Source organism: Gouania willdenowi, chromosome 17 (genome assembly GCF_900634775.1).
Source record: "Gouania willdenowi chromosome 17, fGouWil2.1, whole genome shotgun sequence".
Lineage (NCBI taxonomy): Eukaryota > Metazoa > Chordata > Actinopteri > Blenniiformes > Gobiesocidae > Gouania > Gouania willdenowi.
This window is the reverse complement of record NC_041060.1, coordinates 33,913,028-33,930,750: the sequence shown is the minus strand read 5'-3', so window position 1 is coordinate 33,930,750 and position 17,723 is coordinate 33,913,028. Positions and strand designations below refer to the sequence as shown.

Below are 17,723 nucleotides of genomic sequence, written 5' to 3'. Positions count from 1 at the left end.
CCTTCAAGCCCCGAGACTGTAGAGGTGCTAGGGCCGCAGACACACACCTTGTGAAGACCCTTGGGGAGAGAGAGAGGCCGAAGGGCAGCACCCTGAACTGCCAGCGGCGGCCGCGGTATGCGCAGAAACTGCCTGTGTTGCTGAGCAATTGGGACGTGAAAGTACGCGTCCTTGAGGTCTATTGATATGAACCAGTCCCCATGAGCCACCGTTCTGAGGACATCTGCTGTGGTCAGCATGTGAAAAGGTATGACCTTCAGAAATTTGTTCAACCCTCTGAGGTCTAGGATTGGGCGGAATCTGCCTGTTTTTTTTGTCACTAAAAAGTACGTTGAATAGAACTCCCGGTGACCTGACCCAGGGTCTACAGGCTCGATGGCGCCCTTGGCCAGGAGGGCAGACAGCTCCTGGTCTAATGCGAGAGCCTTTGCCGGGTCGCTGATGGATGTCATTCTGACCTGGCCGGATGTGGGGGCCGACGGCGGAATTGAAGTTTGTACCCGTAGGTTAGGGTGGCGACCAGCCATGGGTCTGAAGCATGAGTAGCCCACTGTTGGAGCTGCTGATGCGAAAAAAGTCCGACCGCCGGCCCCAAAGCCTCAATTTCTGCCCCCCCGGCCCCTCTGGGCCCTAGTGGGAGGGCGGAAAGGCCCTGGAGCTTGAAATTGTCTGGGGGGCAGGCGAGCAGAGCCCCGAAAATCCCGGACTGGTCTCCGTGCGGGACGCTGGGCATCACGACGACCAGTGGAGTGAGTTGTCGACGGCATGTGGCTGCGAAAAACCACCGGGGGGCCCCTCAGCCTGCCGGCCGGGGGTCAATCAGAAGGAGGCATCCGGCTAAGCCCGGCAAGCTGCTGCCTGGTCTGCCCTGCCTGGATGGTCCGTTCCAGCGCTTTCTGGGCTGCTGGACCAAATATCTCCCCTGACGACGAGCTTGGACTAAGATGGACATTATTCGCCCAAGCTCTTTGGACATGAGCCCAAAAGCCTCCAATGAGGCATCACAGAAGGTGACCGCATCGGCATGTACACCGCCCTCCTGCAGTGAGGCTGAGAGGGCCAACATGAGGTGTGATAGGGAGTTTCCCATGGGACCAGCACGTGCTCCAGCATCATAAGCCCTCGTGAGAAGGTCATCGGTTATTCGACACTGGGGTCGAGGACACCTAGCATCCCTTCGAAGTGCTTCATCTGGGGGCACAATAAGAGAAGCGATGACAGGCTCGATGGGCGGAGTGCGATCCAGGCCGGCCCACGCTGCATCATGCATGGCTGCCAGGGTCCGCCCATCTGCAGAGAGACGGGAGCAAGCCTTACTGTCCCACCAACAGGACTGCAACTCCCTCAGATAATCCTCTGAATGAGGAATAGGGAAAGCTGTGGGGGCAGGCCTGCGCCTTCAGGCGCTTGCAGATGCTGCCTCTGCCTGCTGTGGGACAACTGTGTGCAGCCGCTGTAGAGCCAGGCGCATGACAGCGCGCATGGAGTTGTCTTCCACCTCGACCCCCGAACTGTGATCCGAGGAGTGGGAGCCCTGCTCAGACACCTGGGATCCGACATCCAAATTCTCCCCATAATCACAGAAATGGCTAGCCGAAGCAGCCAGAGAGAGTGTATCCTCCTCGGGCAGCAGCGTTGGCATTAGGGGAGAGAGTGCCGCATCAGCCACCAGGGGAATTACCGGCTGGCTGTCGGCCAGCAGGGATCTCATCTGAGCCAATTCAGCAGACAGCTGCTCAACTTTAGATGATAACCCACTATGGTCAGACTTCGTTCTCTTCCTGGAGGGGGCAGCTGCCGCAGCCTCTGCCTGCCTCTTGGAGCGTGTCTGACGGGTCGGAGGTGGCTGGCCTGGGGGGAGGTCGACTACGGCTACTGAGCCTTCCACCCCCGCCAACCTGGCAACCCTGGCCGCCCGAGGCAAGTAGCTGCAGTTCATGCAGGGATTGCCTGACAGCGCCTCCCCAGGTGCTCAGGGCCAAGGCATGTGGGGCATAGGTCGTGGCCATCCTCTGGCTGTGAAGAAACCCCACAAGATGTGCAGATATGTGAGCCATCCATCGTAGCTTGACTGAGAAGTCACTGATTTCAACACAGGTATTCAACAAAGGGAGGGGGTGCGCACGCCGCCTGTCTGGTATGACCCTGCACTCCTCGGCTTAGCCTGAGCGCGGGCGCCGTAGGTTGGGCGAGTATAGGGACCGTATATACTGGGGAAGGGAGCGCGCACGCTGCCTGCACAGTAGAGGCCCAATATACTAAACAAAAAACAACCACTGTACTGTGGTCCTCACCCAGACTGGGCTCTTTAACAGAAGATGACACTAGCTTAGCCGGTGATGCTAATGTAAACAAATCCACGCTGGGCTCCGGGCGTGTGCACACAACCCACCAGCAAACAAATAAAGTCGGCTAACTTAAATTTCGGGAGTAGGCTGCTCAAATGCAGCCTTCACCGACCATCTCTTTCATTTTTATAAAGACAACCGTTGATCTGCCGAGTAAGTGGCTACTTACCTTGTCAGCGTGTGTCGTCGGGACCAAACACAAACCATATGCTGGGGGGAGGCGGCGCTAACGCGGCCTGTGCCAACAGAGGTTGCTAATGGGTGAAGCTACCGCTACCCAAACACTCACCGTCGCAGCTCCTGGAGGGCGAATGCACGCTGCTCCGACCTACCACGGTCACGGAGCTATTAGCGACGGCAGCTGTATGCACAGTATTCCAGTGACTGCGCGCGAGAAGAAAAAAAGGGAAGTACCCTGGAGTGATACAGGAAGATATAAACTTCCTCTGGGTCATCCAGGGGTCACGGGTGACATTGTTGGAATACATACTCGCACTGCGCAGGCGCGAAGGGGAATATTCAGTGCTTAAAGCACCGCCTCTGACGGTCAGCAGGGATGAAATAGAACCAATAAAAACAAAGTAAACAGTTCTTTTTTAGTCAGTTAATGTGGGAAAAGCTGAAGGCAGTGGAAACATATCGTCTATTGTTGTATCAGAGACTTTATAATTCATTACTCAGGACACACTACGTATACCTTGCTTTGTGTGTTCTTTAGGTGGGGCCTTCAAAATAAAACATTTTGAATATTAGTTTTGCAGAGCAACCTGACATCCAGCTCACAATCATGGAGGAAATAATCTTATTATCCTTGGGGTCAATTTGACCCTATTCTATGTTTATTGTTCAAATAATAATAAATTCAAATAATAGCTTCATATTTCTTTTCCTAATTTGATGTGAACAATTGATTAAGCATAAGATTATCACAATGATGGTTTTTCAAAGTGCTGAACACATGCTGCTCACATTCGGGTCATTTTGACCCCAAGCAGTTTTAGCTGTCTAAAACTTGCCTGTCCCAAATTAGAAAATATTTGGATGAAAGATTATCAACATCCTCTGACCTGATGGTGGTGCTGCAGTAAAGGTCAAAGGTCAATAGGGTTCATACTCTAGTGCTTATTAATGTTGTCATTAAATATGAGAAGATTTGGATAAAAACTGTTCAAGATAAATTAATTTTATTATTAAAAGTTTGTCCTGATGGTGGCGCTAGAGAACAGCTCAATGTTTCATTATCAATGGCTTAATTATGTATTCAACAAATGAACAAAATGTCTGACACAAAAACTTGGTCAACATTTTTCTGAAAATGATTTTTTGAGGTAAATAATATCCCTGGGGTCAGATTGACCCAGAGGGTAAAACGTGTTGGTAATATTTGAGGGTTAAAGACCAAAGCTGAGTGAAAATTAGTTATAATATGAAGGTTAACAGCTCTGGGTTTTATTTTGAAAAGCTGTCATCAGTTGTGTTTGTTTTTGGTTTTAGGATTCAGGATAACAGCTGGATCATCTTCTTACTCATCATGGCCGCCGTCTTCTGGATCTACCGTCTGATTAAAGTCTTCTGTAACGTCCTGAGCTACTGGGAGATCCGTCAGTTTTACATCAAAGCGCTGAAGATCAGGAAGGTTAGTGTGGGAACGTGGAACCCACTAGCCCAGTGGTCTGCAACCTTTACTGTCAAAGCAACCATTTAACCTCATCTTCACTATGTTAAAGTCCTTCTGGAGCCAAATACCTTCTCTATGAACTTTATTCAATTCTATACAGTTATTATATAGAATAATGTTTGATTTGATTTATATTGATTATGTAAAGTGCAACTTAAAAACAGTTTAAAATAAAATAAAATAAATTGACGTCAAGAAATAAAACAGTATCTTTTATCTTAGTTTACATGAACACAATGTTATATAAAGAAGATTTTTTTAGTTAATGTATTTGAAAGGCTACAAAAAGTAACTTGAATTTAATAACACATGATCATGTGATCAACACATGTTAATTACTCATTTCTTACCACACATAAAACATACATATTTAACCTGTACATTGATGGTTAAATTAATCTGTTCCACACAATCAAAATCTCTATTTTCTTCCAGAATAGTGTTTTATTGGTTTAGTTATCTTACCAGTGATTTATAACATAAGGTTAGCCACAGGTGCTGGAAAGTTGATGGTCTGTAGGAGGTGAAGTAGGAAAGTGCTGAGTCATTGCACAATGTGATTTATTTTAGGTTAACAAATTGTTATGTCTTGACTTTATTTGTCATTAATCATTAATAGCCTCTGTAAAAAAAACAACTCTTTATTTCAGTGTATTGTTTTAAAGCTATAGGGAGCCATTGCTAAAGACTCAAAGGCCACATTAGGCTCCAGAGCCGCAGGTTGCAGACCACTGCTCTAGACCATTTCACAAAACTAATAACATAACTAACTGTTAACTAACACTACTTCTACGTTCAAAAACCAGTTTCAACAAATTGGGATTCACTGATACTTATACCACACACCAGGGCTGGGCTCAATTAGAATTGTTTATTGTGTAATTGATAATTAATTACAATTATGGCATAATTACAATTGTAATTTTAAAAATCTGTTGCTTTTGTAATTGTAATTAAATTGTTGTTGAGTTCAGATAATTGACTATGTAATTTTAATTGGTATGGGAATTCTATAACAATTCTCAATTATAATTTAATGCTAAACTATTGATTAACGTTACAGTTCTATGTACAGTTCTACACATATATGTAGTTAATGATTATAAACATTCATTTCACATCAAGCTTTCACATATTTTACCATTTAAAATATATATAAATCCAGGGCTATACTGACACAACAAAGGCTCAGACGCACACACTATAAATATTAAAACCTATATTTTCATTGATTATGAATCTTAACAATGAAACCAATAGATATGAAATAAATGAGGTGATAGATATTTGTTTTTAGTGTATTTTACAGCTGATTTAGAACCTGTTAGCATTAGAGATGCTAAGAGAAAGCTAACACAAGAGAAAGGGTAACTTTTATTATAGGTTATTTATTTCAGACTCAGTAATTGTGATTAATTGTAATTGAACTTTAGTAATTGAGAATGTAATTGTAACTCAAATATGTAATCGATGCACACACGCGCACACACACACACACACATTTGAAAACAAGGTTTTATTTTGTCTAAAAAAGATCTAAAAGAAAGATTATTATAAAACTGACATTTCAACTGAAAATGAAACAATTTTGGTTAAAATATTGTAGAGTTTAATAAGTTAAATAAACCCCTACTTTCACATTAAGAAAACATTCACGTCAAACAAAAATATCATTCCAACTATTTGCCACTGTCTCCCCCTGGTGGACAACCCCCCAAAATACAACAAAAATGTTAAACCACTAGGTGTGTTAGGAAATAGTCAACTCACGATACAAAATAGTCACTATACAATATAAAAAAATGAATGATGATATTATAATTTAAAATGTAGGAACAATTAGTTTTAACTGGCAAATAATGGGAATGACACATAGTGAATGTGGTTCAAATGGTAGAAATAAGCATGAAATGTGGTTAAAAGTGACAATAATGAATCAACATATGTGACATTAGGTGAAAAGTGGTGGAAATGGTTTATAAATGCTGAACATGTGTTGAAATGTGATGTAGAAGTGTCAGAAATTGGAGTAATGTAGCAAAAATGCATTAAAAGCAACAAAAATATGGTGAGAAAAAATGATGCAAACAAGATTAAATTGTTGAAATTGTTTCTTTAAGGCATCTGGCGACACCCAAATGGGACCCTGACCCCAAGGTTGAGACAAATGTATTTGTACAGATTAAACGGTCATTGCAATTATAATTGTACAAATTGTAATTACAATTGTAATTGAAATCATCTGTTGCTGTTGTGATCATATTTGAGTTGTAATCATAGTTCAGATAAGATTTTGTAATTATAATTACTGTGTGTGTGTGTGTGTGTGTGTGTGTGTGTGTGTGTGTGTGTGTGTGTGTGTGTCAGGATGAGTTGTGTAACTTCACGTGGCAGGAGGTGCAGGAGCGTCTGATCAGTCTGCAGCGGGAGCAGCAGATGTGCATACATAAGAAGGAGCTGACAGAGCTGGACATCTACCACCGCATCCTGCGCTTTAAGAATTACCTGGTTGCCATGGTGAACAAGAGCGTGCTGCCCGTGCAGCTGCAGCTCCCCCTGCTGGGCAACGTGGTCTTCCTCACCCAGGGCCTGAAGTACAACTTTGAGCTGCTCCTCTTCTGGGGCCCCGGCTCGCTCTTCCAGAACAAGTGGAACCTGCACCCCAAGTACAAGCGCCACGGGAACCGCCTGGAGCTGGCGCAGCAGCTGAGTCGAATCATCCTGTTGATGGGCATGGCCAACCTGCTGCTCTGCCCCTTCATCCTGGTGTGGCAGGTGCTCTACGCCTTCTTCAGCTACACCGAGGTGATCCGCCGGGAGCCGGGCAGCCTGGGCGCGCGCCGCTGGTCGCTCTACGGCCGGTTCTACCTGCGCCACTTTAACGAGCTGGACCACGAGCTGCACGGGCGCCTGGGGCGGGGCTACAAGCCCACCTCCAAGTACATGAACTCCTTCACCTCGCCGCTGCTCACCGTACTGGCCAAGAATGTGGCCTTCTTCTCCGGCTCCGTGCTGGCCGTGCTCATCACGCTGACGGTTTACGATGAGGACGTCCTGACGGTGCAGCACATCCTGACCGCCATCACCGTGCTGGGCGTGGTCATCACCATCTCCAGGTCACTTTCTTACACCTGCTCACACTGGTCCTCATTTAGCAACCTTGCGTGAAAACGGGTGTAAATCTGAGGTCACATGGCGTCCAACATGTGACTTATGAAACATCCCAGCGCACCAATGACCGTTTCTTGATAAATGGCGTGAATGAATTAGATCATCATTAACATGTTACACCCTTAAATGTTCCTGGTTTGGAGGCCCCGCCCACTGAGGTCAAACAAACCCTGTCAAGGAAATAAACGTTTCCGAGCTGAAGATCATCATCCTCACAGCTGGTGAAGAAAAACTGTGAATAAAGGAGCTCATTTTAACGCTCAGTAGAGAATAATGGAGGAAGTGAACAGTGTTTACATGTTAGAGCGGACTCAGGCTGCCATTAAATTCACAATAACTCACTTACGTTACAGATGCTCGAGAAATATCACAAATAAAAAGAATAAACATTAAAAACAAATAAAGAAAGAAAGAAAGAAAGAATAAAAAAAACATACACAAATAAGTAAAAGACTGTTAATTAAATAAGGATTAAATACAAGTGCACACATTACAGTAGTAAAAAATAGAATAAGATAAATGATATTAATACAAATATGCAAATATAATACAGATATTTACAACAATCAAAGCTGTGAGGTTACAATGAATTATAAAGTTTGATCGCCACAATTAATTTTAAATGAAATGTTACTCATTCACAGCTTTTTGATCGAGACAATTTTTTACATTTTGATTCAGAAAAAGTATATTAGTCAGACTTACGAGCGCGAGCCCTCGGCAGCAAGACAGGAAGTACACCCGCCAAAATAATGCGCCCGCACTAAATCTGGGTCTTGCAGTTTTTATGCTTCTTAATCTTATTCCATAACTAACTGATATTTTATCACACTGAACAAATTAACATACAAGGAACTTTTAAATCAGTAATGAGAAACATTTCTTAGATAATAGTTTTACTAAACCGTGCATTTAGATCCAAATTAAGTTCAAAAAGGTTTTTCCCAAAGTTCAACACTAAAAGAATAGGATTTTTATTTAACTTTAAAAGTAGGACATTGAGGTGCTAGCTGCTACATGTTTAGCATTGTGGTATTAGCTGCTACATGCTCAGTATTGAGGTGCTAGCTGCTACATGTTTAGCATTAAGGTATTAGCTGCTACATGTTTAGCTTTGAGGTATTAGCTGCTACATGCTTAGCATTGAGGTGCTAGCTGCTACATGCTTAGCATTCAGGTGCTAGCTGCTGCATGTTTAGCATGGCCATGTTAGCTGCTACATGTTTAGCATGGCCATGTTAGCTGCTACATGCTTAGCATTGAGGTGCTAGCTGAGGCTAGCAGAGCTCTAATGTTCCACAAACTATTTCTCTAACAATTTACACACAACTGGGCTTTAGTTTTCCATCCAGTGTTTTTAACTAACAAACAAAAGCACAGCAACGGCTTCTCCTCTGGTTCTTTTCTTTCTTGTGTTGTGGTCTGTGCATCAGTATTATGGGTATACTGGGAACACGGGAAATAAGAAAGGTTCCACAATGTTTAAAGTGCAAAAAAAAAACGATTAGCTGCGTACATTTTTTTAGTGCATTGTTTTTCTGTAAATAAATAATCAGAATTAAAGCATTAAAGTCCCAGCCCTAATATATATATATATATATATATATACCTTTATTGATTCCCCCAGAGGAGAAATTCACATGTTTCAGCAACAATAAAATAACACAGTAAGAACAAAATAATATTATAAATATACAACTTACATGAATTAGAAAAAAAATACAAATAAAATAACATTAAAAAGAAACAAAACAAAGGCACAAAACACAAACACAACAAATGTACAAGTATATATACCTGTATATATGGCAAGGCAAATTTATTTGTATAGTTTCATTTCATACACAAGGCAACTCAATGTGCTTTACATGATAAAACATTCAACTGTTTAAAATCAATAAGAACATTTAAAATCATCAGTAAAATCAATTCAAATTATCAGTAAAATCAATTCAAATCACCAAAAAACACATTACATCAAGAACATGACCATAAATCTCTCTCTCAATCATACGCAGTAGAGAAAAAAAGTGTCTTTAACTTTGATTTAAAAATGTTCACATGTGATGCTGATTTCAGCTCTGCTGCAGTTTGTTCCACTTCTTTGCAGCATAACAACTAAAAGCAGCATCACCATGGTTACTGTGAGCTCTGGGCTCCACTATCTGACCTGTGTCCATAGATCTGAGAGACCTGCTGGGTTCATACCTGACTAACATCTCACTGATGTATTCTGGACCAAACCCATTCACAGATTTATACACCAGCAGCAGAACTTTAAAGTCTATTCTGAGGCTGACTGGGAGCCAGTGTAAAGACTTTAAAGCTGGACTAATGTGTTCTGACCTCTTTGTTCTGGTTAAGACCCGAGCTGCAGCGTTCTGAACCAGCGGTAGATGTTTGATGCTCTTTTGGGGGATTCCTGTCAGAAGACCATTACAATAGTCCAGTCTGCTGGAGATAAAAGCATGGACCAGTTTCTCCTGATTTTTATGAGTCATTAAACTTTTCACTCTGGAGATGTTCTTTAGGTGGTAGAAGATGTTTTTGTGATAGATTTGATCTGATGCTGAATGTAAGTGCTATACTATGTATACACAGTATAGCACTCTAACGTAGTGATGTGCTGCGTCCCTCCTGCAGGTCGTTCATCCCAGACGAACACATGGTGTGGTGTCCTGAGCAGCTGCTGCAGTACGTGCTGGCTCACATCCACTACATGCCCGACCACTGGAGGGGCCACGCCAACAAGAGCGAGACCCGGGACGAGGTGGCCCAGCTCTTCCAGTACAAAGCTGTAAGCTGCTTAAAACTGACACAAACCATGGAGTGAAGTGGGTGGGGGGATGTGACCTATCTACCTACCTGTGTGCAGGGTTGGGGTCAATTGTAATTGTTTAATTGATAATTACTTACAATGGCATAATTATAATCTATATGTAGTTAATTATTAAAATATGTTTCATATGAACCTATCTCACATTTTACCATTTAAAAAAAAATTCTAAACCAGGGGTACATTGACATTAAAAAAGCTCAGACGCCCACACCAAAGATATAAAATCTATATTTTAATTGATTAGTAAACCTAACAAGGTAAATAATAAATTAGATAAATATTTGTGTGTATTTTAAAGCTGATTTAGGACCCGTTATCATGCTAACATTTGCTAATTATGCTAACAGAAAGCTACCACAAGAGAACTTTAATTAGGTTATTTATGTCATGCTCAGTAATTGTAATTGAACTTGAGTAATTGAGAACATAATTGTAATTGACTTTGAGGATAAGAAAATATTGTAATTTAATTGTAATTGGAGAAAAATGCTGGTCACTGTAATCATAACGGCATTGTAATTGAACATGGGTAATTGAAAAGACAATTGTAATGGAGCCCCACCCTGGCTGTGTGTGACTGTCAGGTGTTCATCCTGGAGGAGCTGCTCAGCCCCATCGTCACACCCTTCATCCTCATCTTCCTCCTGAGGAACAAGTCCCTGGAAATTATCGACTTCTTCAGGAACTTCACCGTGGAAGTCGTCGGAGTCGGAGACGTCTGCTCCTTCGCTCAGATGGACATCCGTCGCCACGGCAACCCCATGGTAATACTGTGTGATATAACCATATATATCGTAGTGCTATATAAAAATGTCTACCGTACAATACAACCCTCTCTACTTTGCAAAGACAAAGAAAATGGATATTATGGAATACGGAGGTGAAACACTTCTGTTTCCCCCGGAATCATCAATTAGTCTGGTTACAAACTGTGTCACTACAGCTAATATGACTTTTTCTAGCAAAATAGCTGCAAACGTATGGAGGCAGATTTGTATCAAACAAACAAAAAAAGTGTTTAAATACAAAAAAAATGAAGAATTGAGACCCAAATAATTGTGTTTGAACACCTTTTTTTTAATTTAAAATGTTTTTTTTTAGTTTTTTTTTTTTTTATTGAAGTCATCGTTTTTGTGTTTGGGCCATATTATGGGTAGTACATTTATGTCTTTAATATTGAATAAAAAATAAATGTAATATAAAGAAAGACATTTCAATCAAAGAAAAGGTTTCCAAATGTGATTTTTTTGGGGCTCAATTTAATTTCTTTTTTTGTGTTCACTTTTTTTCTTTATTTCTAATATATTTTTTGGTTGAAATGTTTTTCTTTACAATGTTTGTAGTTTTTTAATTTAATAATAAAGACAATTGTACTACCCATATTATGGCCCAAATATCAAATACATATATATATATATATTTTTTTTTTGCATTTGAACACTTTTTTTTCTTTGATTTAAGATATTTATTTTTGACTGAAGTCATCTTTTTTTTAAAATGATTTTTTAATTTATTTTTTTAATAACATAGACACAAATCTACCTCCATACAAACTTTTAAAGAATAGAGCCTAACCAAACCTTTGATGGAGATTACAAGTAAAATGCACTACAGGTACGGTTAAAACAATAGCAGTGGCCATTATCGTTTGTTTTTGCGCCCCCTGGTGGCATTTCCACAAATTTATAAATCAGAACGCGTGACAACAGTATATGTAACAAAAGCCACAAATATTCCGTTTGTGTTTGTGTGTGCGTGTGCGTGTGTGTGTACGTGCAGTGGATGTCTGAGGGTCAGACGGAGGCGTCGGTGTACCAGCAGGCGGAGAACGGGAAAACTGAACTGTCGCTGATGCATTTCACAATAAAGAACCCGCGCTGGCAGCCGCCTCAGGACAGCTCCGTGTTCATCAGCCACCTGAAGGACAAGGTCCACCACGACGCTCAGAGCGGGCCCCCCACCCAGCTGCTGCTGTCCCAGGCCCCGCTCTGCGCTTCACTGCAGTCCAATGAGTCCAACATTGGGGTAGGAAACACGCTTTAACCATTAGCATTAGCAGCTAAAGGAAGTGTTCACCAGCAGCTCTGATTCAAATCCTGTGCCACTTTGGGAGCCTTTTTGTCTATTTTTCTGTGTTTTAGAATTAATTTGGCATATTTTTGTTGTTGTTTGTTAAATGTTTTTGTCATTTTGTGAGTTTTTGTTGTTCCATGTCTTTTTTGGTCTCAGTTTGTGTGTTTTTGCATATTCTTAAAAATATTTTGTATATTTTTGTTGTTTGGTAATTTTTTCTGTCAGTTCGTGTGCCTTTGTTGTTTTGTGTATTGTGTGTGTGTTTTGAAGTCCTTCCTGTTGGTTCTAACTGCTGTGTTCTGTGTTACAGCCAGAGAACCTGTTGGCGAGCGTTGTGGCTCACCCGGTCCTCACAGCCTCTGGTCTACAGAGTCGAGACCACAGCTTAATGCGGCCCAGCACCACCGCCTCGGCTGCAGCTAGCGTCCTAGCTTCCCTGTCCACCTCTCAGCTCCCGGCACACAGCAGCAGAACTCGCCCTCACGGCGTCCCCGAGGCCACGCTGTACCTGAGCGAGCGCACTGTCATGGACAGGTATGGACGGATTAACAAGATTTAACATCGGTGATAACATCTACTAGTACTCAACTTTTACTAGGAGTGCACAAGTAGGCCTTACTAGTGAAGCAACCAGTGGCACTTGTTAGCCTTATATGCTAATAAGGGTGCAGGGAAAAGAAAACTCAGGCTCAATTGGCTTTTGAAAATATTTCAACCAACTTCTTTTGGCTTTACTAGCAGCCTACTACTAGTGAGATTCTGAGTTTACTAGTTGTAGCCTACTAGTGACAATGTTTTTACTGGTAAAGGTTTTTGACGCGAGTAAAGAAAAATCTTGACTAGTAAACAATTTTCACCTCAATGCTAAACATGTAGCAGCTAGCACCTCAATGATAAACATGTAGCAGCTAGCACCTCAGTGCTAAAACATGTAGCATCTAGCACCTCAGTGCTAAACATGTAGCAGCTTGCACCTCAATGCTAAACATGTAGCAGCTAGCACCTCAGTGCTAAACATATAGCAGCTAGCACCTCAATGCTAAACATGTAGCAGCTAGCACCTCAGTGTTAAAACATGTAGCAGCTAACACCTCAGTGCTAAACATGTAGCAGCTAGCACCTCAGTGTTATACATGTAGCAGCTAGCACCTCAATGCTAAACATGTAGCAGGTAGCACCTAAATGTTAAACATGTAGCAGTTAGCACCTCAATGATAAACATGTAGTGGCTAGCACCTCAATGCTAAACATGTAGCCGCTAGCATCTCAATGTTAAATTTGTAGCAGCTAGCACCTCAGTGCTAAACATGTAGCAGCTAGCACCTCAGTGCTAAACATGTAGCAACTAGCACCTCAGTGCTAAAACATGTAGCAGCTAGCACCTCAGTGCTAAAACACGTAGCAGCTAGGACCTCAATGCTAAACACGTAGCAGCTAGGACCTCAATGCTAAACATGTAGCAGCTACCACCTAAATGTTAAACATGTAGCAGTTAGCACCTCAATGCTAAACATGTAGCAGTTAGCACCTCAATGCTAAACATGTAGCAGCTACCACCTCAATGCTAAACATGGAGCAGCTAGCACCTCAGTGCTAAACATGGAGCAGCTAGCACCTCAGTGCTAAACATGGAGCAGCTATCACGGAGAACGGTCCAACTTATCAACTGCTATGTAGAAAGTCTTTCAAACTAAATTCATCAGCTTCAGCAGTTGTTTTGTTTATTTTATGATATCCATAGATATTTTTACTACCTTGCACTGTTCAGTTTCCACTTCTCTGGAATGTTCTGTCTTTTATTTTAATTAATACAAAAATACACTCTTTTTTTTTAAGAGAAAGTTTACAAAAAATACAGAAAAGCATGAAAATAGGTTACTTAATTTTAAGTGTGTGCTTTGTGAACAATGCAATCATAATATTCTTTATTTATAATACACACTATGTTAGCACTTAGTGATGGAAATAATAAACACTATTTATTGTTTAAGCTTATTTATTGTTTTCATTGATTCAGTCATTTACTAAAATCCATTTAAATTGGATAATGTTGTTTCTCTTGTCAAATATTGTTAGGTCAATAATTTAGATTAATTACAAAGTCTCTAATTTATTTTAATCAAGTCCCACCTCAACTAGTAGATGTAGATGTAGATGATTTTGCTTCACTTGCTCTACTTGAGCTCTAGTGTACCAAAAACCTATACTAGTAAAAACACTAGTACTACTAGTAGACAGTTTTTAATCTACTCGTATTAGGACGAGGAGAAGGCACTGACTGCAGAAAAACATGATAGAGTATTATCAGGTCTGCCTGCATGGAAACACCTGGTGCTAGACTGTGTGTGAGTGGAATAGAATGAGTATAGGGTGGACATCAGTGTAAATAGTGTGTGAGCAGTGTGATGGGTATACAATGAGGGACAGAAGTGGGGGGTTTTCTACAACCCATCACGACTGTGTCTGACTAGAGCTATGTGTAGATGGTGGATTGTGTTTGAATATAATGTTAGTGTTCTACTATAGAATATTAGTACTTAATTCCTATTTTTAGGTTTAGGGCTTTGTTCCTAGTGGTTAACGTTATTATACAGTATACGCTTTAGCAAATAAGTAGGTTTTGAGTTTAGCGTAGCAGCCTCCTGTACTAAGACTGGGAGCTGGTCCAAAGGGGAGGAGCCTGGTAGCTGAACGCTCTGCCTCCTGTTCTACTTCTAGACACTTTAGGAACTTCCAGAAACCAGCAGACTGAGAGCTGAGTGATCTGGTCAGATGATAGGACACTAACAGGTCTCTAAGATACACAGGAGCTAGATCATGTAGAGCTTTGTATGTTAACAGGAGGATTTTAAACTCTATTCTAGATTTTACAGGAAGCCAATGTGGGAGAAGCCTCTTGCTAGCATACAAGGCTAACTAGTCGTAAACGTGACACTCTTTGCTTCACTAGTAAAGTCACTAGTAAACCAAAGTGTAGTAGTAGTAGGGCTGAACTAGTGTTAATGACATCACATTAATGCTCTCTCTCTCTCTCTCTCTCTCCCTCTCTCTCTCTCTCTCTTTCAGCATGTCCAGCAACACGCTGCAGTCTGAGTTTGCCTCTGCAGAGATGAGTCTACATGCCATCTACATGCACGAGGTGACACATTAATGATGAACGATGCTGTTCCTAACAACCATGTGACGTATACTAATGTGACTTCATAAAGAACACACTTTCATTTAGACATTAGAAATAAGTCATCGTGAGAAAAAAGAGATGAACAACTTTTATCACAGTGGGCGGAGCCACAAACATGTGATTGGATCTGATCTGAGGGTCACATGATCAACATACATTTTCGGCATTTGAATAACAACCAATCAGAGCATTGATATCGGCAAAAACATGTAATTTTGTGTCATTTTTTTGTGTTATTGTGTGTTTTTGGGCTTATTTTGTGTATTTTTGTTATGTTTTGTACATTTTTTGGTTTTGTGAACTTTTGCAACTGGTGGCCCGGGTGCTACAAAACAACAACAAAAAATGTCACAAAATGACAAAAAAATACAAAACAACAAAAATACACAAAATAAGAAAAATATGTAAAATGACTGCAAAAAGACACATTACATAAAATTATACAAAGCGATAATAAAAATACACAAAATGACTCCAAAAGACACAAAATAACAGAAAAACAAACACAATAAAAAGACAATGACTAGAAAAAGACACAAAATGGACAGAAGTGTGTGTCACACATTTAAACGCCTCGTCACGTTTCCCTCTGAGTTGTGACTGAAGCTTGAATTTAAAATGCTATTGTTGCTAATGTTTGTGCACATGCTGTCTCTACCTGGCTGCACTGTGACTCCGCCCCCCCCTTCCCAGCTCCACCAGCAGAACTCCAACCCACAGAGGACAGGCGGGCCGTGGCAGAGGGACTTACACACACAGATAGGTACAGTAGGTCCAGTCTAGGATGTGTTCTACCTCCTGTGGACCCTCACACCCTGTGCTCCCGCTCAGCAGGTCTCCAGGCTCCCAGCACCCCGGGTCACCTGGGCGGCTGGCGGGAGGAAGATGAGGAAGAGGAGCGAGAGGATCAGGAGCTGATGTGTGGGACAGCTGCAGCAGAGAGGGACTGCTGACGTGCCTTTGATCACCAGGTATCATCTTCATCATCTTCATCATCATCGTCTCCTCCTCTGGATGTTTCAGCTCCTCACTGAGCCCCCCCCCCCACAGGCTTTGACTGCACAGCACCGGGAAACACTGTCTTTAAACATCCAACACACTTATGACATGTTCACCACTCTGGGCCTGATTTACACACTGAAAAACATACACACACTGATGTACACACCGATGCACAAAAACGCACAACATAACAGATCATCTATGACGTGCGTTTGACTCTGAGGCAGACACGACAAACCTGCGGCCCCCAATATAGACACACAAAACAGCAAAAATACAAAAAATGACTCCAACAAAAGGACATTATTACAGAAAATACACAAAACCACAACAGAAACACAAAATGAGATAAAGAGGGTGACTTGAAAAGGAAAATACACAAGATAAACAGAAATACACAAAATGATTCCTAAAAAAGCATCAAATTACAGAAAATACACACAATGATCACCAACATAAACACATAAAACAAATACAAAGGCAGCAGAAAAATATAAAAAATAACACAAATACACTTTTGACTCCAGAAAACATACAAAATTACAGAAAATACACAACATGAGATAAAACAAACACAATGATTCCAAAATAATCCAAAGTTACAATAAAAATACATAAAATTACTGTCAGATTACACAAAAATAACAGAACAACGTACAAAATCATTACTGAAATACACAAGATGACTCTACACAAAATGACCAAGAGAAACAAAAACACCAGAGTGGTATTTCATCAAACACAGCTCAGGTTTAAGTCCAGGTTTAACCTGAGAGTCTGGCTCAGTTAAACCAGGTTCTAACTGGAACAACAGTTTAATCGAGGAGAAAACACCTTGGTTACCATAGTAACACAGTCCGACCACCTGACCAGGTTTAAGCAGCAGGTTTGGTTTAATCTGCTGAGTCACTCTCATGAAACCACGTCATCATTATTAAAGAAGTCATTTAGTGATTCTTTAAAACACTCATTAAAAATCTACAAAAGGAAAAAAGAGTCAAAAAGACTCTGTTATACTTAATACGGCTTTAATACGGTATTTTAAAAGGAAATTAAACAGAATATCATGATAAATATTTAATTATGATTTTAAATCCATACAAATGACGATAGAATGATTGTTACATGTTTAATGTGTAGCGTATTATTATTAATGAGATATCTCACTGCTCAGTAACAGATGATGTCACTTCCTGTTGGTCTCAGTATTGGTTCCTATTGGCTGTTTATTCATCATAAAAGCTACAGCGCATCATTAAATCTGTGATCGATCTCATTGGTCTTATGAAGACGATCACTTAATCTAAACACTGTCAGCTGATTGGCTGAGCTGGAGAGCTTCAAGCTGAGAAGAGTTTGATGGAATGGGAAAAGGGGGCGTGGTCACAGACGGCCTGGTTCTACTGAGAACACTTTGATGAAGTACCTCCA

General features: G+C 41.2%; 1 protein-coding gene across 2 annotated transcripts in view; it reads left to right on the top strand.

The window, feature by feature from the left end:
- The window catches only part of atg9b (autophagy related 9B), a 35,313-nt gene extending 18,676 nt beyond the window's left edge, over nucleotides 1-16,637 (top strand). The window contains exons 5-13 of one of the 2 annotated variants that reach the window (XM_028472960.1): nucleotides 3,843-3,984; nucleotides 6,394-7,142; nucleotides 9,841-9,994; nucleotides 10,621-10,800; nucleotides 11,816-12,061; nucleotides 12,420-12,643; nucleotides 15,176-15,248; nucleotides 15,984-16,053; nucleotides 16,125-16,637. In XM_028472960.1, the coding sequence (XP_028328761.1) occupies nucleotides 3,843-3,984; nucleotides 6,394-7,142; nucleotides 9,841-9,994; nucleotides 10,621-10,800; nucleotides 11,816-12,061; nucleotides 12,420-12,643; nucleotides 15,176-15,248; nucleotides 15,984-16,053; nucleotides 16,125-16,243 (1,957 nt within the window). In that variant the 3' untranslated portion in view covers nucleotides 16,244-16,637. Of the gene's footprint in view, nucleotides 1-3,842; nucleotides 3,985-6,393; nucleotides 7,143-9,840; nucleotides 9,995-10,620; nucleotides 10,801-11,815; nucleotides 12,062-12,419; nucleotides 12,644-15,175; nucleotides 15,249-15,983; nucleotides 16,054-16,121 lie in introns of both variants that reach the window. The other variant, XM_028472959.1, reaches the window with a different exon arrangement.
- Nucleotides 16,638-17,723: the final 1,086 nt, after the last annotated feature.